Source organism: Hydractinia symbiolongicarpus, chromosome 9, assembly GCF_029227915.1.
Source record: "Hydractinia symbiolongicarpus strain clone_291-10 chromosome 9, HSymV2.1, whole genome shotgun sequence".
In the NCBI taxonomy this organism is placed as follows: Eukaryota; Metazoa; Cnidaria; class Hydrozoa; order Anthoathecata; family Hydractiniidae; genus Hydractinia; species Hydractinia symbiolongicarpus.
Window position 1 is genome coordinate 6,010,085 of NC_079883.1, and position 27,831 is coordinate 6,037,915.

Consider the following 27,831-nt stretch of genomic DNA (forward strand, 5'->3'; position numbering starts at 1 on the left):
GCAATATATTATAGACTCAGAAGAGCCCTAGGTCGAGGTTGCATATGAACCAAAGTTTTAATGGATTTTAATTAAGATCAGAAAGCAAGTAATTAATACTTATTGGTTCAAACCAATTTCCTTTCCGGGGTATTGTTACTCCCATAATGATTTGTTGACACAGGACGGCTCTCTTGAGCGTATCGTGGCAGCAAAAGTACTCTGGATAGATGCTAATATTAATATTATTTTATCCAATCCTCGTCCCCAGAACTCTTTAGGATAAAGCTCAGGTCAATTTCAGAGCGCTCTGGGGACAAGGATAACGTCGACTCATTTTATTTTTGACCATTCAGGAACGATAACCTCACACAAAATTACTAACGCTAGCAAAATTTTATGAGCAATTCATGTTAGTTCGGGTATTCAGGTGATGTATTGATTTAAAAAAAATAAAAAAAAAATTTGAGTGGATGTTTACATTATATGTAAAAGATTTACATCAATATATTGAATCAACAATACAAAGGGAAAGAATTTTTGCTTCCTGCTGCTTAGATACCTTCTTAACACAGAACTGTGAACATCATCTTCGTAGGTATGTACAAAACACAGACGCAGATCAATACTCGAACGCAAGTCAAATCACCAAGAAAGTACAATAAGGTATTATGGCTTCCATAACTAGAGTAAAATTCATTGTGTTCGGTAGGAAAAGGAACATGCGATTTTTCAAAAACTTTTCGAATTTGGATCGATAAGCACACACATAGGTATTCAATTCAAAGCTATAAAAAAAGAGAAAATAAATACACAGAAAAACACAACGCATATAAATAAAAATCAGATATAAACACTTACTATTTCGAGGTATCGCAGATTATCACCATGCTCCACTATCCAGGCCTTTTTTACTTGCTAGGAAATTGGAATAATAAAACATACGATACGTGAATCGATTTGTCGTCTTTCTCGATCACGATATTTTTCTTTCGATCCTTTCTGGTCTGTTACTCAACGGCAACTGACAGTAGTCGATTCCCCTCTCATCAGTGGCGTGGTGCAGTGGAGCGCAGCGATAATTACTGGAGAACTATCTAACATACACCCAAACAAAATACAATACAATAAAGCCTCTTTTCAGTGTCTATTCATTACTAGAGTGGAAATCTCTGTGTGTGACGCTGATTGAAACCCGAAGTTTGAAAAAAATTAAACGAGAACGGACATGTTCCGACGAGTAGTGAAAAGGAGAACCTCATCCCCAGGGTTAAGTAACCTAACAAGCCCTGGGGACGAGGCTGTAGAAAGAAATTTTATAGAAGCACAAATTTGCCTTACATCTTGGAAAAACTAATTTGTAGAAAACACCCAATAAACGGTGTACATTTTAAGGCGGTGATACACGATTCAATTAATCGAATTTGATTAGTCGAATTCGATTAATTGGATCGTGTATCATGGAAAAATCGTATGCTTTCGGTATGCTCAGACTTCTTGAATTCGATTTTTAAAAAGTCGGACCGGTTCAACTTTTTCGATTATTCGAAAGGTTTTTAACGAATCAAAATGCACATCAAATGTGCATTTTAATTCGTTAAAAATCTATATTCAATTTAAGAGACAAAGCACACCAGAAAAAGCGTTTACAATGTGTACTTTGATTAACTTTTAATCTTTTTTCTTTTTTCTTACAGATATTACAGAAGTAGTGATGAAAAAGACTTAAAATCTGTACATCAAATGTGCGTTTAAAAATATGTGAGTTTCTATACAAAAATAAACATCTTAAATTTTTAGTTGTTGTAATAATAACTGTAACAGCAACTCTGTCTTCGCTTCTAAAGACATTTTATCGAAAGGAAATTATCAAAAATCTGTCCAGTTTTTAATAATGTTCAATATATTTCGATAAATCGAATTCGATTAATTGGATCGTGTATCATCACCTTGCCACCTGTTAAGTTTCGATTTAATTTTAATGCTCAATATAATTTCGACAAATCGAATTCGATTAATCGGATCGTGTATCACCGCCTTTAAATAAACATAAAAATGGCGCCTGCTATCTTTATACGCACGATTTGCGAATAATTCTATAAAGAATACGGTACAATGCAACCTCGTCCCTAGGGTCCTGTGCTGAGCCCGTTATTACGGAGTGGGCCAACACCGCTATCAACTTCATCAACAAGGCAAAATGCCCTGGGAACGAGGTTGGGTACAGTGACACGTCTACGTCAGTCAAACGAAATGAGCTCTTGGAAAACGAACTGAAGAGCATGATCGTGTCATCAGATAGGCCTGTACTAAGGAGATTGTTGCACGGCAGACTACAATGCAGTCTGGATATGAAATAGGGTACACTAAATAGGAAATCTTTTTACGCACAGAATATTAGGCACATAAACGTAACGTTGTTCTTCCGTTATTTTCCTTTTGATTTATGATTAAGTTTTCGAAATCCGAAATAAAACTTGTAGATGACTTGTAGAAAAATAATAAATCCTAAATGTCTGCGAAAAACCGCTGACAAAAATAGACCTGGAAACGAGATTACTGTTTATTACTTGGGGGCAGAGGGTATACGGTCACTATATTGTTTTTTGCTGATTGACCGCTAGTGGTTATTTGAATATTGGTGCGATTTATCACATTTCCAAAACATGCATGCCTTTTCAACGTGTTTACGTGTTTACATTGCTTCCTTGCTAAAATGATAAAAAGACCTTCACCAAATGAAAATGAAGAGGATATATTAAAATTTCAAGAAGAATACTTTACCTCTCAAGAAAAACCTTCGGTTACCATTCATTCTAAAGTAAATTCATCATCAAAAAAGTATCAAACTCAACAAGATGACACTAAAAATCGAGATGTAGTGGATTTAGGAGGTTAGCTAGCTATTATAACAATGAAAAGTTCTATCATTCTTTTTTTTTAGGTTACAAAACCCTCTAGGTTAAGGTTGTTATAATCGGATCCGGGTTAACATGCTTGAAATTTTTTAATCTTTTTCAACAAAAATGACCAACATATTTAAATTCAGCACCAAAATTTATGGAAACATGCAAATTTCAAGTTTATACACTAAGTAAAAACACCTCTATTAGTAGCCAAACTTTTAATGTTTTATAAAGAAATGACCACACAAATTAACTGCAATGAAAATTTTTATGGTCAAATTCTATAAAATTTAAAAACTTTAAATTACAATAAATCCTGTTCTAATAATCTTTTGGTATTCTATATTTCCAATGTCATATAATTTTTGCTGATACATCCAAATATGCCACTCATTTTTCTCAAAAGTTTCTTGTTTTCTTTTCCAAAATAAGAGGGTGCCGATAAGCCGCAAACGCCCGCATATATACGGGCGAGTTCGGACGACTTTTCGAATAAAATTGGCGTTTGCCCCCTGAAATCGCCCGCACTTTCCCGAAATCGCCGGAACATTCCCGAAATGCAATTCCTTGTAACAAACCATGCGGCCGATATTTGGGAAGAAGGCGCTTGAAGAGAAAGGAGTTAATATAGTTTAACTATAAGTTATTTATAAAGTAAACTTTATCAAAAACCATCAAAAACAGTTCTTTTAAGAACTTCACTACCACATAGTAAGTTTATTTTAATTTTTATAGTTTTTTTGAATCACATTAGTGTCTGGTTTTTTTTCTTTTTCGGGCATTATTCAGGCCTACTCTGGTTTTTTCGGGCGAATCCTTATATTTTTTTCAAAACGCCGAACTCGCCCGAAAACGCCCGCACTTTTTACGGCGTATGCGGCTTATCGGCACCCTCGTTCCAAAATTTGATAATGTTAACCCAGATCCGAGAGTATCCAGTTATGGTTGAGCAATGGGCTATATGTTGCTAGATATTTAAAGAAATAAAAGACACAGATAACAGCAAGTATGGGGTGTTAATGTACAAGGTCTGTGGTCATGTTAGTAACTGACCATATACTATTGTGTAAATAGTGAGTCTCGAGCGACCCATAACATCCTCACTCGATGCTTGAATGTTTTACCATGGTTGAAAGTCTTTCAGGTGTTTTGGTTGTTTGATTTTTCGACCAAATCTTGTTGTTGGAGCAGTTGGAGTAAGCGGTTCGTCATATGGTATTGTTGCGTCTGAGTAAACACTTTATTCATTGGGTGTGTCGTTTTCAATGAGGCTTCTCGTTGTTGAACTGTCAGACAAGTGGTTGAATGTCTCAGCTGTTTTGAGTAAGTGGTGTGGTTTGCAACGGATGGCTGTGTTTTTATCGGTTTGTAACAGGTATGATCGAGGTTCTTCTGTAAGATCAATGATTTTTCCAGTGCGGGTGCAGTGAGTACCATTATGTATTCGCACACTATCTCCTTGTTCCAAAGGCTTGAGAGATTTTCCTTGCTTTATTTGACGTAGCTTAGCAGGAGAAGCAATGGTACGAGTTCCTGCGTTGTTACTCCAGATTGGTTAATGATGTCGTCGTTTTGTTTCAGCGCTTTCTTTAAGGTTCATTTTACAGTATGGATGTTGCGTTCAGCAAGTCCATTACTTTCCTGGTGTTCTGGGCTGCTGTATGTATAGTTGATGTCCCAAGCTTTACAAATTTGTTTGTATTCTTTACCAATGAATTCTGGTCCACCGTCAGAAATTATTTCTTTCAGTATACTGTATCTTGACAAGATCGCTTTAGTACGTTCAGCAACAGTGTGGCTGGTACAATTTGGTATTTCACTCAAGTCAAAGTATTAGGTTGTGTAGTCCACTATAATGACAAAGGACTTTCTTTTAAGATCAAAAAAGATCTGTTGCAATTTTTGTCCAAGGTGTATCTGGAACGGAGTGATGGAGAAGCGTTCTTTTGGCTGGTGGTTCTTAAACTCTTGACAGGATGAGCAAGATTTGACAGAGTGCTCAAGCTGATTGTTGATGTTCGGCCAAAATAATGATTCACAAGCTATTTCTTTGATACGTTCAATTCCAGAGATCATTTCTTTCTGCATCGCGCAGGCTGCATCATATAAAAAATGGTATGTCGCACTCTTAAAAAATGTTTTCAGAGATTTTGGTGGTGATTTATCACTCGCCTAAGCAGTCCTGGTCTTTTGAGGTGCGCGACCGCACCTCAGCACGCTCCTGCAATAATGGAGCAGCGTTTTCAATCATGCACCAAAAACACCTTAGTCACTTCAATAATGCACACCTGAAGTGTCTTTTGTATAAAGTAATTATTTACTATACTAATAATCAAAGAAAAAAATGGCTTACAGTTTGGAATTTTAATGAAAAGCATGCGCGTTTAAAAATGAATTATTTATTCATTAGTTTAGGGCATCATTAGGTTGTATATCACAGAAGTCGCCAGTGGCATGCTTCGAAAATGCTTGTCACTGGCACAGCCTAACATGAAGCAAAACTGTACAGGAGACTCAATTGTTTGAGTCTTCGCACAACATCTCTTCTCACAAAACCAAGGGCAGGGCGGACTTATTTGCCTGCTGTGTCGTGTGGGAGACAGAACTTCTGGACTTCTTTTTAATATGATATACAATTTTTTTGATTATTATTACTGAACATATTTGATTTCTCTTTCCCCTTTTCAAAATTTTTTAAACTTTATTCAACATGTTTTTTCTTTGGTATTACATCACAAGAACATTCGTCCGAAAGCTGTAATTAGTTACAGGACACCTAACCTCTCCCATGTTCTGGTTATATTTAACTTGCATGGGTGCGCACTCTTCTCGCAGTATTCTATGTGATGATGAAGGTCGGACTGACTTGTGGCGTGGTTCTAAATGGTCTTCCGTCTTTCGTTCAAGTCTCAGTGTAATGCACCAGCTGAGCATAAGAGTGTCGGCATAAAAGAAAGGGGCTGACTTTAATGTTCTCTATACCTTACGTTCTTTATAATAGCACCAACCATTTTTGATCGTGGCATTCAAATTTCACAACAAAGTTACATCAGCAATTTTTTTGCCGACGTAATCATACCAATAAAAAAATAATGCATATCTGATACTTCATCACAAAACTTGTTCCTTCGATATATGCCTGCATTTCGGTTTTTGCTGTCCCTTTTATCGTAGAACAATTTTGTATCTCCTTTTTAAATTTGGCACAGATCTTACACCACACAAAATTAACAACTTTTGTGCCGTCTTTTTCAATGGTTTTATAGCCAATTACATCTGACATGTTATAATTTAAAAAGGTTTTAAAGGCCAAACAATTTCCCTTTACAGTTGTCATCTCTCCACGCTACTCGCAATTCTGTACTCTAAAGAAATTTATTTCTGCTTCTTTTTCTTTTGAAAGAAGTTTTACCGTTTTTACTTTTTTATTCCAAAAAATGACCAATGGGTTTTACCTGTTTATTTAAAAAGTGATCAATGAGTTTTCCCGATTTACTTTCGAACACGCAAATCTTTTTTTTCTTTAATGTTCTAGACATCGCGTGACCTTATTTAGAAGAAAAATTTTGCAGTCTCATATTTTTTTTCTTTTTTCTTTCCGTAATGTGATTTCTAAGAATTATTACTTGCTACAGTTTTATTTAGGAGCGTTTTAGTTTTAGAGTTATTTTTCACTTGTCCAACACAATTTAGGAGCGTACCAAGGTGCGCGCACGCGATCACCCACCAAATATGACGCAGCCTGATCGCGGTTGGTACGACTATACGTTGACCTTTCAAGATTAAGTCGTTGTAAAGGGTGAGCTCATCTCCATAATTGTAGAATGGTGTGAGTGACTTATGCCAGGTCATTTTTGCTTTTATTCCATCCCAATAGAATTTGATCTTTTAGGCGTTGAAGGATCAGATCATTTTTTGTTTTTTCCTTGAACTTGGAAAGAATGGAAGGGATGATTGGGTAAGAAAGTGTAGAGACTTGATAGTTCCTAGGGCAAAGCCCAGAGGCAGACCAAGAAAGACTTGGCAGGAGGTTAAGGACAGACTTGATACAGAGGAAGTTGAGTTTAGATCTAACACAGTCTAGATCAGATTGGAAGAGGGTCATTAATATACCCGTCCAACCCATGCTAGCATGGAAAAGGGACGTTAAGCCGAGAATGATGATGATGATGATGAACTGATTTAAGCGGTTATCACTAATTGGGAGATTGTCCATGACGGAATCGACAAATGCTGTGAGATCTTCCTGAGAACTTTCAGTGGTGGTGTCTTTCAGGGAGCTCTGCTAAGTGTGTCTGCTCCATACATGTGCTTGCCTTAGTTGTAGGTTTTGGTGAAGTTATATCGCTGCAGTCAAAGTTGAAATTTCTGCAGGCAAGCAGGTGAGCTTAGCAAGAGGTTTGTTGAGAATCAGTTTCAATGGCATATGATCGCTGAGAATTTCGATGTGATGTCCATAAACAAAACTGTGGAATCTTTCACAGGCGAAAAAATTGCTAGTTAGTGTTTCCTTTTCGAGTGGACAATAATTTCGCTCTGCGGAAGTCAATTAGCGTGATACATAGGCAATTGGGTACCATGTATTATTGTGAGACTGTTCAATGTTAGCACAGAGTCCTTCTTGAGATGCATTACAGGAGATACGGATTTGTGGATTTGGATCATAAAATTGAAGGGTTGGACTTGTGGTGACAAGCTTTTTGAGTCTTCAAAAGCATCAATTTGTGGTTTATCCATTTTCCAAATGATGTCCTTTTCTAAAAGTTTACGGAGATTACAATTTATTTTGCTAAACTAGGAATAAACTTTCCTAGATTTTTCAAGTTTGTGGGCGAAGGCATGTCAACGATTGCAGCTACTTTTTGAAAATCAGGTTTAATACCTTTGGCTGAAATCGAGTGTCCTAGAAATACCAGTGATGTCATGCCAAATTGGCATTGTCTTTTTTTAGTTTTAATCCACTTTTTCTTATTGCAGTCAAACACAGATTGGTTCTTTGTGACAGTTTATCTTTGGTGGAACCCCAGATAATTATATCATCTTGGCTGTTAGCTTTACCCGGAATGTTTTCTATGATTTCTGATATATGCTTGACAAATCTCGCTGGCGGAATGAATTTCATATGGCATTCGTAAAAATCGATATTGTCCGAAGGGTGTGTTTAAAGTTAGCAATCGAGAGCTTTCTTCATCGAGTGATCCCAGTCATTTGGGATAGGATTTCTTCAGTTGTTGGTAACTGGTGATGATGACGACGAGTTGCTTTGTTGAGGATCAAGAGAGACACGTAAGGATCTGTTCTTCTCAACAAGTACAAGAGAACTGACCCATCTAGTTGGTTCAGAGGCTGGTGTGATGATTTTCATGTTTTCTATACATTTAAGTTCCTCTTTGAGTCTGTGCTGGAGAGCAACTTGTACTCTGCGACTTACATCTATAACAGGTGGTACTGTTGGGTCCAAACCGATATGGTAAGTCTGATTCAACATTCCATGTTCACCAAAACAGTCAACAAATTTGGTGAGAAAATCTGGAGAAGTTGTGAGTTGGTTGACGCGTTTGATGAGGTTTAATCGTGAGCTGGTTTAAAGTCCAAGGATTGGAGTAGACTTGGTGTCTGCAACTATGAATTGGATAGGATTTACCATTGTATCAAGTTTTCTTGCATTTAGCACATTGTTTTCCATACACTGTGCAAGAGCCACGGCGATGAAAGCCAGCACAAAATTTACATTTGTTGATCTGTTCATGTTGGATATGATTGATGGTAGAATTGACATGATTAGAAGCAGGAGAGGAATTCTTTTTGTGAAGAGCCTTAGTTTGCTGATTGGAGGCTTCGGTTGCACGTCCATTTTTGAGTACTTTTTCTAAGTCAATGTCTGATATCTTATCTGATATGCCAATAATTTTTATGTCCTTTATCAACGAGTTTCGGAGTTCTTCAAGTTCACAATCTTCACTAAGTTTGCGGAGGCAAGTGTAGAATTCATCAAAAGTTTCATTGTCAGTTTTTCTGGCAGTGAGAAAGTTAAAGCAGTTAAAGGTCAGATTTTTTTGTGGAGAGAAAAAAAAGAACTCTCAAAAATATGATTTGTTAGCATCATCAACTGACTCTGACTGGTGAAATTCGCTTTAAAAAGTGGAATTCGAGTTTGGGAGTTATTAAGTTTGTGCAAGTGATAAACCGAACATGTGGTTAAATTTGTTTCGTACTTTTTTCTTATCCACATGCAGAACCAACAAAAGCCATTTGCCTTTTGCATTGTCATCTTCGCACATAGATCAAAGTGAACTGATAGCTTTATGTATTTTCCACTAAGGACAAAATTCTACTTTGATAGCAATCGACATAATTAGTGTTGTGTGGTCAATAGCCTAAGTTGTACAATGTCACTGGAAACAAAAGTGTTCTCACAAACTCAAAATGACAGCTATTCAAGTATACTCATTTGTGAAAACAAGGGGAAACCATGGGAATGATGTTAATTAACAAAAACAGAACCGGAGGCTAAAAGTAAATAGAGTAGAAAAATGATAAAAAAATATGTCAGGGGATAATAGAATTTTTTTTTATTTTTGGGGAAAATTTAAGTATAGATACATCTTATGACGCTCCTAGATTTTCTCTATATTTTAATTTGCAAAAGTAAATTCATTCCAAGGTCAACTTAAGGGCCAAACCTCATAATAAGGGCTTTTCTACAAATGGTAATATGCTGACAGTATATTTGCACATACTTAGCAAGTCCGCAAATTGGTGTGACCCTCACACAGATTGTTTCGTGATTAATATTTAGCGATAAATCTATCTATGACATCTTAAAGTTGGACCCAATGCTCTTTTCCTCTTCTGATATCTTGGTGTTAGGTCGCAGCTATTTTACTCTTCCAAACAACACCTTATTGTATTCATACATTTTTGTGCCTAATCGTTATAAAAAAAAGGCAGTTTAAAACCTTTGATTAAATAAAATATATCACAGCCTTCTGATTGGCTCATTTATGCACACTGCAAAACTTTAACACTATTTTGACTTAAATTGACACTCAACTTATGGCACAATCCCCAAAAGTTATGTAGAAAATAATGACCATATTATCATGGTCTTGATTCTTGATTTTTTTGTGTTTATTGATACAGCATCAGTTCCAATCTTATAAGTTGTATGAAATTGCCCAAAGGCACTTTTAAAAAATTTTCTTGCTAACAAGCACAGATAACTGATCATGGGTAGTGTTATAAATGTAGATTTTGAGGTCTCAAAGTGTGATTACCAGGCTGAAAAACCCCCAAATTACACAAGCAATTAAAAGAGCTTAAGTATTGTTGCACCATTGTATTATACACTGCCCCAGTTATATTTATGTATATATTTGTGTATTCTAAAATTTAATTTGCTGGACCTACTATACTATCCTGCTACACTTAATTATATAACTTTGTTTTTTAGAAGTGAAACAAACTACAAAGGTAGATACACATATAAGAGAAGGAAGGAGATTTATGTTGAATGAGAAGGATTTTGATGCTGCCCAATCTTTGCATGGTATAAGAAGTTATTCTAGAATGTCTTTTTATCAAGGACCGGCCCAAGCCAATTTGGGCAACAGTATACTAACTTTGGGGACATTCCTTTTAAATATAGTCAAGGTTTCAGTTATTGAACTTGTTAGCCATGCTTTTTGACTCCTTACTATTACTTTAAATAAATTATAACCTGTAAAACAGACATTAAAATAAGTGATTCATATACTATTTTAAGATTTTCTTAAGGTTATACATCCCCAGACATAATTACTAAAAAAAAGCCAAATTGTAACATTAGTCCCCACAAGAAAAACTTAGGACCTGACAATTTTCAACATTAGCAGGAAATTAAAAATAAGAAAAGGCATACTTAAAACAATTATATCTCGGTGGCTACCAACATGCAAATTAATTTTTTGATTTAGCCTCTAATGATGCAAGCAATGCATGCAAGTATTGTGTTTATCTTTCAATTCTTATCTCTAGAAAAAGATAAAGACCATATTGTTGATGTTTTAACACAAATCCAGGTATCCATTTATGTCCTATTAACAACAACTTTCAATTTGTTTTTATTCGCTTGGAAAAAGTTCAGAGAGTTACTTCCTTTGTTGACTAGCAGAGTCTTGTCAATTGAGTTAAAAGGTAGGTTGTATGAGGCCTGTGTAAGAAGTGTTATGTTGTACAGTAGTGAGACATAAGCAATGAAGCAGGAAGATCTTGACCGTTTAATAAGGAATGATATGAGAATGGTTAGGTGGATGTGTAGCGCCAGTCTGAGAGACAGAAAGAGTTCAGATGAGCTAAGAAGCAGGCTAAGTATCCATAGAATATCTTATCCAGATAAGAATATTGAATTGGCTGGGACACTTGGAAAGAATGGAGGTGGATTATTGGGTAAGAAAGTGTAGAGGCTTGATAGTTCCTGGGGCAAAGCCCAGAGGCAGACCGAGAAAGACTTGGTAGGAGGTTATAGGAAGACTTGATACAGAGGAAGTTGAGTTTAGATCTAACACAGTCAAGATCAGATTGGAAGAGGGTCATTAATATACCCTGTCTAACCCATGCTAGCATGGAAAACAGACGTTGATGATGAATGATGTACATTTTTGAATAATTCTGTCTAGGTAGGTCAAATAATGACTGTCACTTTCTACTGTTAATATGGTGCCATTTTTTGTTTAAATGTATTGTTTTCATTCCCAGTACAACTGTCTGTTTGATAGGACTTGCAATCTTTCTCAGTTTTTGCCAATGTTATGTAAGGATCTTGCATCGAAGATTTTAACCCTTTTTTAAAATGGAATAAAAATAAATGAAAAAAAATTGACGCATTCCCAAAAAATGTTCAGCGATAAAATTTTCATGCTTCATATTCTTAAAGGAGAAATAATGATTGATAACAATTTAATTTTTGTTAATTTTTTATTTTTTGTGAGCTTTGATTCTCAGGATTTTTAAAGTCAAAGTATTCCTACGTCCTCTGACATAAGAGTGTTGATTAGGACATTTTGTTCAATAAAATACTAAATTGTGTGACGGTAAGTCTGCAAGGATGTAAACAAATGCGTTCTGGATGAACCAAGTGAGGGAATGCTAAACTGTGCCCCTTGTGATTGTCTTAGAGTAATTTTATTTATCATGTTTTGAAATAAAAATCTTCAGCAGAATAGAATGATGTTTCGCCATTATGGATTGAGTTTTACAGTTTTAGACATAACTTATCAGTTGGAAAAAATAAATATTAGCTATGTGTATTCAAATTTATTGGAAAATTATTTTATTTTATTTTTGTATCAAAACATCTTAAAAGACAACAGGTGGTTCATTTAATTTGCTAAATTTGAAAACAAAACTTCAAATGACTATGCACAACAAAGTGTACTTAAGTGCTTATGTTATAGCAAAACAGAACAAAAACAGTCAAAAAGTTTTTCTCTGTTTACCTATTTTTGTATGTTGCTAAATTTTTAAAAATTATTATTTCTACGGTGGTGTTGTTCTACTGGAATTTAGCTTATCTTCTTCATTGCCTAAGTTTTAATCACTCTAGAAAAGACCAAGAAGTAAGTGAATCTTCACAAGTGATGTTGAGCTTTGTACCCCTATGACGTCACAAATGAACAGTATATGTATAAACCAAATAGACTTTTATTTGATAATGATGTCGGCCAGTAATGTAATTTTCATTTTTGAGGCATGAAATTTTGATACAAAAAAAGGAAAAAATGAAAAAGTTTAATGCCATGTTGTTTTGGGATATGTAAGAATGTTTAACACACTCATCAACAAATAGTTAAATATTTATATATACATAATCAAAAAGTCAGTTTCCTTAATAAAATATATTGCATGTTCTTATTCTGTTCTTATCAAGTATCATCATTTGTTTGTATTTGTAACCTCATACAAACACTTCTTTTTATTGCTAATGTGGTATTATATGGATTGATGACTTGATTAAATGAAATTCAGGCTGCTATCTTTTGTGTAAAGTACATTATATCAGTGAATTGTTGACTCCTTTTGTTTATTTTTCTTTCACTTTAAAAATACTTGTCTTCTATGATTTAAGCAACTTTCTTCTGTACTTTCATGCTTTTTCTCAATATTTTGACACCTCTTTTTGCATTTAACACTTCTCTTCATGTTGGCAGAGACTTCTCTTTACAACTGAAATCCCCAAATCTGCCCTACAAATTTGCACCTGTGGTTTGTATATTTTTTAGTTTGAAGTTTATACAAGACAACTGAAGTAAGCATGGTCATGAATGCAAAAATATCTTAATTTAATGCTGCCTGTAGAAGTTCCTTAATATAGACTAAATAAAAGGAAAAATACAGCTTTTTTAATTTATGTTGGCACACACCAATTGCCGATGTGTAGTAAGCAGGCAGTAACTAACATTTAAAAAATTAAAAAATTGCTGATAAAAAAAAAATTAAATTGAAAGTTTGATATGAAGTCATGGAATGAATAACTTAGATGCAATACTGCGATGTATGTAAAGTTTATGCTCCCAGGTACACATAAATTTTGTGAGGCATTCTTTTTATTTAGATTGAATCTTTTTTATTATGTGATTAAAGAAATTAGATGGATTATGTGGAAAATCTCAAAAGCAAATTCTTAGCTAGGTCTGAAAGGGTTGGGGTGCCAGTGTGTCACTTATTCAAAAATGTGTAACAAAATCCAGCTCAATTTTTATTAATTTTTAAAATTCACAGAAGCGTTTTACACTTAAAGGGGAGTTTTTTTGCACTTGGCAAAAAGGTGTTTTATTCACTTTTGCTTTATAAGAAACATACCAACTTCCAATAAATCACTCCAATTCGGTTGATTAATTAAACTTCACATCTGACTTGTTTGTACCAATCCTAAAATATCATGTGTAGGGGAACAAATATAAATAAACTTGTGGGTTAGAAAAGAAGTAACGAAGTAGAAAAGCTAAATAAAATACTTTTACAAAAAAAACATAACTAATAAGGAAGCATTGAAGCATTTTTCCATAACTAAAGCATGTCTAAAAAATTTTTACTGAAAAATAACTGCTCATGAATCGCTCATTATCAATATTCACGCTTGGTAAGAGGTTAATGTCTGTAGCTTTATAAGTTCATTCTCAAGAAGTAAAATATCCCAATATATCTAAAATATTATATTTGCCAGTACTACAGGACAGTCATCAATAAATAAAGAATGTACAAGAAATAAACAAAATGTTGCAGACTTTTTAGACTTTCTGCACATTGTGACATTTGATAGTTGGTTAGTTAGTAATCAATTTTCTCAAATTTGCAGGACCTTGAAAAATTAACAAGCTAATAATTTGATTTTGTAAACAGTAATCGAAAGAAAAATTTAAAGTTTACTGCAATAATAGCCTTATCAGTTCAAAATGATAGCCGATTCACTACTTTGTATCGTATACGTGTGTATGATGTGAAAAAATCTGTGGACTAGAACATGTATATGGCAGGCTAGTATTTAACCACTTACTAATTCTGTGAAAGTTTAAATTTTATGTTTTAGGAACATGAGGTAAAAAAGCCTTACAATTTCTCGGCCGGTTACTATAAAACAGGATTTCCGCTAGCACCAAAGTTAAATAGAGATCAATTGAGTTGTGAAAGAAGAACTTATGATGGTTCTTCTAAGAAGAAATCTCTTTTTGCACAGCAATTCAATACTTTCAAAAGACAAGAAAAGTTAGGAAAAAAACAAAGCGAACCTGCAGCATCGTCATCAGCCGATTATTCTCCTAATATTAGCAGTAAAGAAAACCATTCTTCTATTGTTAATGTTGACATAAAAAAGGACCCAATGTATGAAACGATACATGAAGAAAATATACAGAGGTTAAAAGAAATGGGTGAACAGAAAATTTTAGAAGAAAAAGCTAATTTAGCTTCTTCTCTGGGTAAGATATGGTTATTTATAATTCAGTTCTTTCAATTTTTCTTTTTATGAATTTCCTTTCATTTCATTTTTCATTTCTGTATTGAAATTTTTTTGATGCATTTGTACTTTTCTATGTTAGATTTTTAATGGTTCATATTTTGCCATCCAGTGTGACAAGAAAAAAAATACAACACTGCAGCACAGCAATATGGTTTACAATCATATTTGCCTTTTTTCAAATTAATTATTTCATTTTTGTTAATTTTATAAACATGTGTAACAACCAGTTTGTAGCTTTTGCTGTTTGTTAATTTTAAAAAAAAGAAAAATTAAACAACAAGAAAAACAAAGGCAACAACTTTATGCTTAAAGAGAAACGTTCACAACTCATTGGTCATTGGTGAGGCACATTTTCGTGTAAATTCAATTTGTTGAACAAATGTTTGCAGAGAACTGTAAAATAATATGATCATAATGTATAAAGAAGACGGAGTATGTCCTAAATTTAAAAATAGAATCATATACCCCTTTACATCTTATGATTAATCATTAATTGAGTGCAATGTTGCAGCATCTTTAAATTCTCTTGTTTCTCATTTACATAGTATGTATGAATTTTGAACAAATTGGAGAATACGATTTTTGTTTACATTGTTCTATCTGTAATAGATCCAAAGCTGTTGTCATTTCTACGTAAGAGAGCTGAAGAAAAGCAGAATAATATTAAAATAAACAACACAGACTCTGCAAAAGCATCAGACACTGAAGAAAATAAAGATGTGGGTAAAAGAAATGCTGATTCAGAGCCAACACATCAAAATGGTGATGTTAAGTCACTTGAAGTTGACCCCTATGTTGAATTCAACATAAAAAAAGATTATGTGCATATGTCTGATGTGGAAAAAGAAAAATTAGCTTGGATGACAAAAATTCCCTCTGTTAAATTAAAAGAGGTAAATGATATTTAAGCCTGATTAGCATGTATCAATTACCATTGTTGCCAGTGGATTTACAAGAAATAATTTAACTGTTTTATTAAACTTTATGAACGAGAAGAAGCCAATGAACTTGTAATCATTTAAACATAAAATAAGAAGACGTGATGCAAGAGGACTGAAGATTTTGTTACGATAAAAATAAATAAAGTTAAGATCATAAAAAGCGGGCTTGGAGTGGGCTTAAAATATGTCTGAACAAATTGCTATAAATGTACATAAAAAAGCTGTAATTGTTTTCACTGTTGTTTTAGGACAGTGTAATACCTAGGTTTGATTTTGATGGAAATCTCCTGATCATTGAACCATCTTCTATCGAGACAGAATATCCCATATCCAGTGGTCTTTATCACCACGGCGATGATCCTCAACTTCCAGGTTATACCTTACAAGAACTGTATCATATGGTTAGATCCAATTTTCAATCACAACGGATACTAGCTCTTCAAATGCTGGGAAGAATAATAAAAAATGTTTGTATTCATTTCTGTTTTTTTTTATTTTCTTATAATCAATGTTATACACAATACATTTGTTTATCATTAGCATGCTAAATATATCAAACGTAATTGGCTAAAAGTATTGCTACTTTTAGCCAATCACGTTAGCATTGAATAGCTTAATATGGTGATAAAAATTCAGAGGAAACAGGTAAAAACGAAAACATGAAACGCTAAATAAAAATTTCAAAACAACTTACTGAAGCAAAACGTTTTGTAACTCTCAACATGTCATTAAATTCCAAAGTTAAACAGTCAATCAAAGAAAATAAATGTAATTCGTTTTAATAATTGTGAGTTGTTAGTTTACAGTCACAAATTGTCACGAGCAACATTAAATTAAAATTATAAACACTCCTCAAAATGCACATGCGTGGCGATTCTCCACAAAACTTTGGAATGTTATGTACATTTTAAAGAGTGTTTCATTTTACTTGCTTAAACGCTGGTAAAATAGTTTTCTGCAAATATACGCCATATTGTATCTGCATCATGCAATAACTAGTTTGTAGTGTACTTTTCTATCTATGTTTATTTTTTCACAAGTAGTATGAAGCAGTACCTCTGTATATTGTAAAATGTTTATTACCAACCAATGCAAGTAAAAAAAGGGTTTAAGCAAAAAGCACAAAGGAAATTTTAGTCCGTAACTTTTTGTTTTGTTATAGTATCATCAACAAACATACCATGGCAAACTGACAGAAGATTTATTAAACCAATGTCTTAATGCTGGTTTGATATTTATTCTGCGATGGTCACTTGATGAGCAAGCTGAGCAAATATATAGTGCCGCCGTGGCTGTTTTGGCAAATGTTGTTTATGTTAAAAGTGACATGGTGAGGCTTAACATCTTTTACTTGGTTTCATTGTTTTCTTTTGCTGTAATCCATTAGACCAGGACATACTTAAGTTTGAATATTTTAATTGCATTATCATCTGGTTTATTTAAAAAAAAATTTAAGAATTAAATTCTCTATGTCTTTTTTATTCAATAGGACCTAAATCAAATATAATATAGTATATTATAACATTCGTCAATAGGATATGATTGAAAATGTTATGTATGCCGAGGAAGGATACAAGATTCCTAGCTTATGTACATTTTATAAGAAGAAAAGGGAAGAAATGACGCAAGAGGAAAAAGAGCAAGACCGTGACTTAACAGATGCTGAAATAATGCAAGCAGATGTTGTTAAGGTATATCTTTATATGAAATGATTACTCAAAAGACATTGTCCAATGAAAATACTGATACTCACATTTTAATTCAAACGTAAAACTGATACATCAATATATGTAATTTATGCAGTGGCAGTTAAAAAGTTTGTGTGTAGTGTTATCACCATGTCGTAAACAGAAACAAAAAAGCATCATATGGTGCTATCCCCTATGTCACCCATTGCTTGTATAGCTAAAACATCTGGTTATAGGATATTGTTGCTGTAGTATTTTTATGAACACATCTTTCATGCTTTTACTAAAAGACAGGAAATTTTAGAACCACAACAGTTGATGGTATCTTAACCATTGTCTCTGTTTAGAAGAGAGCATCATATCATTAGGCTGTTCTGTTACATTTTTTATTTTAAAACAGTAGTTTTAAGCTGTTATAATTTACAAAGATTGTTAAAGGAATTCCTGCATATTTTTTAATGTGGAGAATAAAAAGTTGTTTATCAAATCCTTTGGAATTTTGTAAAATCTCGAGTTATTCAAGATTAAATTTTTAAAATAATTTTTGAAGAATGTTGGATCACATTTCTAACTTTAATTGAAGATAGGATATTTAAACAAACTACAAAACTTAACATATGTCAAGATATCAACAAGAGCATAGGTCCATACTGCTTCGAAAGTTTGGATATTACCTAAATTTGGAAGATATTTCAAGTATTAAATTATGCGTACTACCGTGTTTCATAAGATCATTGTGGAAAGCTGAATATCTTAGAACGAAAAAAGATTTTTAAAAACTTTCAAAAAACTTGATGAGCAAGTTTTGTGCTCTATAAAATACAAAAATATCATTTTTAATGCAGGAATACATTCAACCATATTAATCAATACTCTCGTTGATTTTTAGTTTTTTCTCCACATTTGCTTCACATACGCTTTTCTCATATGTGGAGAAAAACCTGGTTGATCAATTTTCAACGACTATACTTCTAAATGCGGAACATGTTCAACATTAACGATTTGTTTTACCAGCCTGGAATAATATTAAAAACATGCATATTCTTCTGTTTACACTATTTAATAAATCTTGTCAGACAATTCCTAAAATAATTTTGATGTGGTCAAGAGTTTCTTTGACAAAAAAGCAGCACAATAAAATTTTCCATTTGGTAATTTATATTTCATCATATTACAGTCTAGCACATTGTGTTGGATTTACAAAAAGGTTTTGTTTTTTATAGGGCCTAATCCAAATTCAAACCCTTCCACGCCTACGTTACATCATGGAAGTTCGCGAACCATCTGACAATTGCATCAAGAATTGCTTGTTTGTGTTGACCAGGATTGTCCTGCACAATAAAGAAACTGCTTATGAAGTATTCAAGTGTTCAAGGCTGATCGAAGTCATCTTTAAAATACTTAGCAATAGCAGCACAATATCGAGCAAACAAACTTACAAAGTACATGCTTTGCGTTTTCTAAAATTTATTTGCATTGCTGGAAAACACATGGCGGCTACCTTGGTTAGTTTATTTTATATTTATGTTTATGCCCAAAAAGCCTATTTTAATGTAAAGTATAAAATCAGGTCTTTTCAGCATATTTTATTTTAACGCAACACCTAGTAATTTTAAAAATTAATTTTTTGAGAGTGATAAAATTAAATAGACCATGCCTAAACTGACCCTGGTATCATGATATTATACTATAAGCATGATGAACATATCACAATTGTATTCAATTGTTTAGCTCTCCACTTATAAACTTGAGGATGTTTTGTCATCAACATTTTCTTTAAGTGATAACCTCACTAACAAGTCAACAGTTGAAAGTTTTGTACAAACTTGCCAAGTGTGGAGAATATTGTTGCTGCATGGATTATCAACAAATTTAGCAAAGTAAGTGTTTTTTGCTTAGTTATTTTACGAATGCATGCAGGTGGCTTAGGTGATATATTGGTAACTCCCAATGGAATAAACTGTATCATATTTTTAATACATTTAAAAATCGGCGGCGGTTATTGTAGCAATAGTAGAATCTTGCTTTTTAGCTCTCTCATTTTTAACATTTTTAACTTATTTTTTTAAAGTTTTTTTTTTAGTTTTCAGAAAAACCATTCAAATGTTGTAGTCAGTAAATGCTAAAAAAAAGTTAAAAATTAGCACAACGTTTTTTTTCGGCAACTCTGTCTTGTGAAGGTTGACTCACAAATCAGAGAGAGTAACCGAAGAATAAAAAGTTATTTGAACTGATTTGTCTCATGAAACAACAACAACAAATATCTTGCTCAAATAGTCTAGACCTAAATTTCTAAGATATACTTTGTGCATGATGATAACTTGTGCCCAAACTTCCACATTGGATCACTGTGGAAAAGGTTAAAGATGAATGATCTAAGACGTTCAACAAAAGTTTTTTTTTATTTTTGCATTTTTCTGATATGAAATACATTATATTGATTAGCACTAATACATAATGATTCTAATCCCTTAAACCTTTGCACTAAAGTTCTGTAGTAATACATACAGTAGCAAAATAATTTTGGTGCGTAGCGTATGCGTGATTACATGTGATTTCAAAGATTGGCAGTACAAAAATTCTACATTTTTTTTATTTTGACTTTTATGGCATGAAAATTGGATTTATGTTAGCATGCACTTTTTAATCTGTAAGTCCCTAACACAGCTCAAACTATTTTATCATGTAGGAATTTGTACCCAATCATCATAAATCATTTGCAGCAAATATCGATAAACTTCAAAAGGTTTGATGATAAATCTGTGGCTAGTTTGATTACTGTCATTGACGCAATATTCTGCAGTGCTATAGATGGTTGCTTTGACATGACGATTATTGATGGTTTGTTTGAATTGATTTTGCATTGCGTTAAAACTGTGCAGAAGGATTTATTCGAATATAAAAAGGTATGATTGATAACAACCTTTTAATAATTTACATCAGAGATCAAAATAGCAGTGAAACTGATTCTAAATGTGAATATTTAGAAACATGATTTTAGATAAGGAAAAATGACATTCAGCTGATGTTTCATTCCCTTCATTGTTTTTGATTCAGTTGCAACGAAATTTAAAAGGTTTCCAAATATGCACAGCTTTGAATGTCCAGTCAGCATAAAATGTTTTATAGCCAGTAAATTAATGCAGCAGCACGAAGTGTGAAAGATTATTGCTTATTTTTATGAAAAAATTCGCTGAGCAAACAAAACTAGAAAATACTTCAACATTTAAGCGAAAGAATCTGACTCTTGTCAAAGTTTGAATTTTGCCCTCTTTAATCTCTTTCTAGGTGACATATCCTTTCTTTCTATCTTCATTGCTGGTGTGTTGTTCATCTTATTATTCTGCTAAAAATAACATGGTGAGTAGATTTTAAGTAGCCCATGGTGCTAAAACCAGAATTCCGATTGGCTAGCAGAATATACGGTTCTGCTCATATTAAAGAAATTAATTAACGTTGATTCTATGCTTCCGGAGTACAGATAGAATGGCAATACAATATATCAACCTTAATTTACTAACATGTGCATTAATGTTAATTCCTGGAAAATAGAATGGATAGTTGCTTTTGTATATATTAAAGTTTTTCTTCTTTTACTGTAGGTATTACAAGTCAACCCAATTTTACTGCTGGACGAAGTTGAAAACTTTTGGACTTCCCACATGCAACCAATCCTAAAGTCTCCATTTCTTAACATACTCTTTGATGAATTAAGGTATTGTGAAAATAACGTGTAGTTTTATTTATACAGTCAACTCACTAAATGCATAGTTATTGCAAGAATGTTTCCAAAGCGATATCCATTTTCTATGATGTTTCATTAAGCACCACACTGTTATTTTACTTCAAGTTAAACTTAAGTCGCAATGCCATGCACAATCCCATGGCTTCATCTAAATGCATCAGGTGTATGTGGTATTCAGTATGCAGATCTTTTGAGGTATGATACACTACCACAAGCAGCAATTATGTTTGCTATCCAATGTTGTTTTTTGTTTAGAGTGTATTCAGATTTCAAAACAATGAAGAAGAGAGATGTTTTGCATCACCCTCCTCCAGACTGTCTTCCCACATTTGGCACTAGCTATCTACTTGCTTCTGGAGGTTTCACTTTTGAACCAACCATTATATTGATGCAAGCAATTCTAAAATTGAGTTTGCAGCTGATAAATATAAATAAAAATCTAATTTCCCAAGTAAGTGTTAATGATTGCAATTATTTCAAGCTTCATTCTGTTTGTTTATTTGTTTACTTGTTTTTGTTTTTGTAGGCAGCCAGCATTCTTACATCAGCAGGAAGTGTTGCGTTCATCACTTTCATTCAAAGCTCTTCACATGTAAAGGTACGGATATGGTCAAGTGTTCTAGTTTTTTCACAAAAGTTAACAGCACTCGTAGTTTCATAACCAATCAAATTCAGGATTCGTATTATTGACCAATCAGGTTTTTTTTAGCGAAGTGACATTCTACTAACGACACGTATGGAGTTGTTGATCATTTCGCATATGTTAGAGATATTTCAACTTGTGGTAGGTGAAAGTTAAACATTTTGTCAAACATTTTTACTAGCAACAACTTTGTAATGATAGCAAAAAGAATGGAATAATCTTTTCAATTAATAACTTAAAACAAAATCGTCTTACAAAATGTAGTTCTTAAAAAAATATCAGTAGCAGTATATGATGTAACTTAAAATGTAATATCTATCCAGCTGAAGGTAGGTAATTGAAGTTCCAAATTTTTAAACGGAATATTTGTGCAATTCTGATCTTTGAAGGAGACTGTTTTTAAATCTTTGTACAGAACATATTTGGAATGTTATGTGTAATAATAATTGGTTTTTTCAAAAGTCAAACTAATTTGGAGTTTTTTTAATCGTTTTGCAAGCTTGTTAATTGTTTACTATCTTCCCAGCTTCTGAATCATGTTTATTTTAATAAAAGCTGTCTGTTTTAACCATCTTATTCACCATATGCCAAAAAGTCTCAAAAGAAGCGTTGCATGTATTTTTATTTAAATATTTTTAGGGTGAAAAATTAGGATATGCGATGTTCGGTAGTGCAGTTGTGGAATCCTTCCAACAAGTTGCATTCTGTTTGCTGTCTTGGCTACAACCTGGTGATGAGCAGCATGTCGTGACATTGTATCAGAAGATTATATTTAACTCTAAGATTTTCAAGTAATAATTTTATTGTTAGATATTGTTTTAAAACATGAGTGGTTATACTTGCATTTTCGGTCGACATACCTTGCTTCATAACAGTTATTTTGCGTAAACTACCAGTTCATGACTGGTATAAAATACTAACAATTCTTGTTAGTTATGCGGAGAATGATACAATCTCTTGTGTTTTCTCATGAACATAAATAATTGAACCCGGGAGATGATATAACAAACTTTTATAATACATGTATATTCGCACCAACCCAACATTTTTGATTATAAGATTATATCCACTTCTTCCTGTGTACTGATCACAACCCTTCTTATGTGTGTGAGGTAAGACTTATGGCGATCTCCCTAGGTCATCATGGTGCAAGAAATCAAATAAGAACATAGATGCAGTGATATAATACAAAAACTGTATACTTAAAAGCGGCTGGAATAAATAAATAAATTTTTCTCTCTTGGTTGCATATTCTCTTCTCTGTTTTTTCTGCATTTTTTATACCTACCGTCTTTTTATTTTTGTCACAGGAAGCAGAATTATATACTTTGGGTTGCTGAACATTGTGACAACAATGTGGAAGAAATAATGAAGCAGCAGCTTTCTGTTTCCAGAAACAATCTAAAGCACATTGGTAGCATGTATGAGACAGTCCTGCTGAGAGCTGAGAGGTAAATTTGGCTAGGCATGTTCATCTCGAGATTGATTGATTACCAGATTTTTGCTTGGCACAAAAACAAACTTGAAAAGTATTCGACAAGAATGGTGAAAAGTGCTATGTAGTAAAAGAGTTTATGAAAATCAGGGGACTTTTGGAAATGGTCCTAGAATTCTACCCAGCTGAAAATGTTACATATAATGACCTATGCTACAGGGACATCATTCTTTGCATTATTTTGAATTCAAATCAATGGAAATATCAATGTGAATTTCATGTATTCTGCATTCAGAAGATAGTACACACACTTCTTGTCATCCAATAGAAATTTTTTATATGTTTCAGATTTCAAAAGAAGGGATTGACTTCGTATATGACAGCATCAAGGACGGAACAGCTTATACCAACCGATTGGATGTTTCTTCCCATTGTTCAGCTGTACAATTCTTCAATGAAACTGTAAGTATAAAACCACGGGTTTTTGTGCACAAAACTAAATATGCTTGACTTCCATAATTCTAAATGGGTAGTCACATGAAAATTGATATAAATCTATGTTCGTTTGAACTGCGTTTGCAAGTTTCTCCTATAATACTGGTAAGGTGTGATAAACATTTTTTTTCTTCGTCTTTGTAGTGAATCTTCTGGTGGAATAATTTCAACGGCTAGTGAAGCATCTATTGCTACTTCGAAACGTTGTCTACAGTTTATCTTGCTGTTGGAAGTGACGAAGTCATCTGTACTTGCGAACATTGACGAGACTTTGAGATTGACAAGATTATTGTGTTTATTTTTAACAGGTAAAATGAGTGGTATGATTGTGCTTTCTGAAGTGTATTTTTCTGGTTTCATTCGATCATTTTGCTGTGTATTTTTCAGCTGTTTTCTTTGCTACTGAATTTCTCACATGAGAGTTTTAAACACACTTTTAAGATAACAGTCATTAACAGCAGACATGTTGTTATTGGGATGGTTGCACATCGGCAGATAATCGTAGTAATAATTAAAAAAACAACAACAGAAAAACGAAACAAACTAACGAATAACCAGTAAATAATAATAAAAATAATAAGAGCTTGACCCCAGGCTTGGCGCAAGCGTCGATATGTATCTTGCAATTCTATTTTCTGCAACGTAAAAGAAATATAAAAACTCCATTTGAGTCAGCAAAAGTTGACAATTTGTTTATGCGTATCTTTTTCGTATTTTTTATTTTTAGAGGGATGTTTGTTCAACGAGGGAGAGTTAAAAGATGTATTGTTATGCTTGTTGGTGACATATTCTTCTCCATCATTTCAATCATACTTGAACTTCGAAACAACAATTCCTGGTGTCACCTCTTTCTACGACATGTAAGTACATTACCTTTTGTTCAGCAAGTCAACTCTTCTTTTGTCTTGCTGCTAGGTTAGCTCTGATGGAGAAAGTATTTATTTTATGTCATTCGAAAATCATCATTTCTCCATGCATTTATTAGGATAATAGGTTTGTTACTCGTTGTCAAATTGGCGGTAATTAAATTAATTTTTCTTTTTTATTTTATTTCCATTTCTTTTTAGATACTGTTCTTTGCTCGACCAGTATCTTTCTTCTTCATTTGGTGATTATACCTTTGCGAACTTCATCTTATTTCCGATACAACTGCGGCATGATGTTAAATTTCGAAGAGCTGTATGGACGGAATATTGCGAAGTTCTAAGACAATTTCCAATACCGTTAACGCAGGTTAGTAGCTCCTGGTTGCATGTTTATAAAAAGTAATTATTGCAGATCTCTGTAATATTTATGTGCCTTGAAACAAACCCCTTGAGAAACAAGAGGTCCCGAAGCATAACATGAGTCTGGTCAAAACGCACATTTTGTAGAACCATGTCATGTGACATTATTAGCCCGAAGAGATATTTTGGATTTTTAAAAATCCAAAATTGAATTTTTGTTTACATTCCTTATTAGAACTTTTTAAGAAATTTAAATGATGAATTGTTGAGTTTCTGTTGGTTGGTGATCATAACTTATGTTGTGTTTAGGTTACATGTGACATCAAAAGATTTCTTGCAGCAGAAGAAGAGAATTTTGAAATGGTCAGGTTGTACTTTAAGGCGCTTATTACAAAGAAAGTCAGGTAAATAAAATTTTGTTTTAATAACTTTTAACAAAGTTGGCATCTTTAAAACAGGATTGATTCTACTACTTCTACTTTTTGGTATATTGATATTAAGGATTCTCCCCATGCTTTATAATTTCTCACTAGCGTTGTGTGCTTTGGAGAAAATGTTATAAATTTTAGAAAAGAATAAATTTTCAACCAGCTCCTGTTTAAAAGAAAAAGTTAAAAAAAGAAAGCAAAATATTTAATAACCAAATGACGTTACGTACCATGAACATACATTGTCTGTCAAATAATCGTCTACAAGCAAAATTGTTTTCCACCTATAAACGTCAAATGAGGGAAATATAATTCAGTAGTAAGGAAATACATCAATGTACGTGTGTTCATTTCCACATCAATTGCACTTTTGTTACGTAACCTCTTAATATCTTAATGAAAATTGATAATTTTATGGTTCCGTGTCTGCTATGTTGTTGAAAATAAATTTGCGACCATTTCTATCTATCAGCATAACACCATCAGTGGTCTACTGATAGACATCATGCTATTCTGTTATCTAGCCCTACATAGTATAAGGCGATATCAATCTTTTCTGTTTTCTAGGCCCACATGGTATAAGGCGATATTAATTTTTCTGGTTTCTAGGCCCACATGGTATAAAGCGCTATCACTCTTTTCTGTTTTTTAGGCCCACATGGTGCCCTGTTTTTTATCTGATTGCTGTCCATCATGTGAACCAGTTCATATTTGGTGACGAGAGAAAGAATATGGTAATCTACTAACACGGAAGCAAAAATTTTTTTAGTTTTTTTTAATGTTCGCGTGGAATATAAATTACTTGCCGCTTTAATTTAAATTTTTCGTGGAGTCTTATTTTTCTGAAAATAAAGAAAATATGCAAAATAGCGAAAATTTTCATGTCTAAGGTACAGTGTTTTTATTTGTAACTAACAAAAGATTTTTCTAAGATGTTTCCTAGCACATCATTTTTTATTTATATTTTCTTGTTTTGTTTTATCTTTGTCATCCCTTTTTTCTCGAAGTATAAGGCGGAAGAAACATTTAATTCTTGATTGATATTCGACAACCTGTCAAAAGACCTTTTGACGATTTGATATTTGTATTTTTTACTGTTGTTGATTTTTTTAGGATGGCAAAACTGACCAAAGTGGAGACATTGAAAAAGCTAGAACGGATTTCTTAGACGAAATACTAACCTTAAATAACCAGGTAGCAAAAACATTTGTTGACATTCCTCCTTGTACTGATTGTGTTCATGTAGCACTTCTGAAAACTTGAAAGCAGTGCATAATAGCTTATTCAAAGTTATGAATGCTTTGAAAGTTCGAAGGCTTGAATATATGAAATCGATGAAAAGTGTCAACGGTGGATTGTGTTAAAACATCTGAGAAATCTGAGTTTGAATAAGTGAAAGTTTGTGATGTTAAACAACTTCGTTCTTTTTTACGTAGGAATGTAAAGACGATGTGATAACTTATCAATGTTTTGACTTCAACTCACCAAGAGGTATATCAAAGTTTACCCATCTTCCGCCATCAAGAGAATTATTGTTACGGGAGCGCGGCGTCTCGATGTCACAGCGGTAATTGTTGTTACGAGAGCGCAGTGTGTCGATGTTACCGCGATAATTGTTGTTACGAGCGCGCAGTTCCTTGCTTTCATATCCATAATTAGAATCTTTCCTCTTCTTTGGCGATCTACACTTGTCCGAAGAATAATGTTTACATTCGTGGCAGTTATAAACAGTGGAAAATGACGTTTCTCAGAAGACGCATCTGAACTGGTATGTCAACAACACACCGTGGGAGCAACTCATTAGAAGGGATGTGAACACACGTGATATTTTCGCATTCAAATTGTTTACGTTCGTAAGGATAGGGTTAAGCTATCCTATAGATTCAAAAATGAAACAGTAACTCTAATGGGATGTAGTTATACAAGAGATTCTATAATTCTTAAAACATTTTGAACTAATGTATGTTGTTTTTCATTTGTTTGCTTATTTATTTATTTTTTTCTTTACACCTTTCTCAAATTTCACATTTTGTTTTAATACCACAGTTACCTTCAAAAGGGAATTTCGCTAATTTTTGTTAATTTGACAAAAATTAGTTCCAGTGAAAATTGCTCCTTGCGTAAATCAATTCTCGCGAAATATTTTTTTTTTTCTCTTTTTCGAAAAACGATACTATTTTATACCTTTTAAGTTACCAAGATATGCGAATTTCAACTCCGACAGCCTTGTTTTAATGTTACCGTGAAAGGCCCTAAAAACACGGTATCAATTAAGAACATATCTCATCTAATCCTTGTTTCTTGAAATTAGATCTTGCCAAGTTTGCGAAACTTAATTCCCTTGAAGTAC

At 33.3% G+C, this 27,831-nt stretch overlaps 1 protein-coding gene across 1 annotated transcript; it reads left to right on the forward strand.

The window, feature by feature from the left end:
• Nucleotides 1-2,596: 2,596 nt before the first annotated feature.
• LOC130656659 (RNA polymerase II-associated protein 1-like) lies at nt 2,597-27,440 on the forward strand. The gene is made up of 26 exons (XM_057459561.1): nt 2,597-2,873; nt 10,339-10,434; nt 10,902-10,945; nt 14,452-14,839; nt 15,490-15,773; nt 16,070-16,288; nt 16,984-17,151; nt 17,357-17,512; nt 18,733-19,014; nt 19,241-19,389; nt 20,199-20,415; nt 20,798-20,869; nt 21,112-21,224; nt 21,510-21,705; nt 21,781-21,852; nt 21,964-22,038; nt 22,537-22,688; nt 23,208-23,348; nt 23,681-23,794; nt 23,972-24,135; nt 24,555-24,687; nt 24,895-25,060; nt 25,363-25,457; nt 26,134-26,215; nt 26,595-26,675; nt 26,918-27,440. Exons 1-26 carry the CDS (start codon nt 2,696-2,698, stop codon nt 27,050-27,052), a joined length of 3,972 nt encoding a protein of 1,323 aa, XP_057315544.1. The 5' UTR covers nt 2,597-2,695; the 3' UTR covers nt 27,053-27,440.
• The last annotated feature ends 391 nt before the right edge of the window (nt 27,441-27,831 follow it).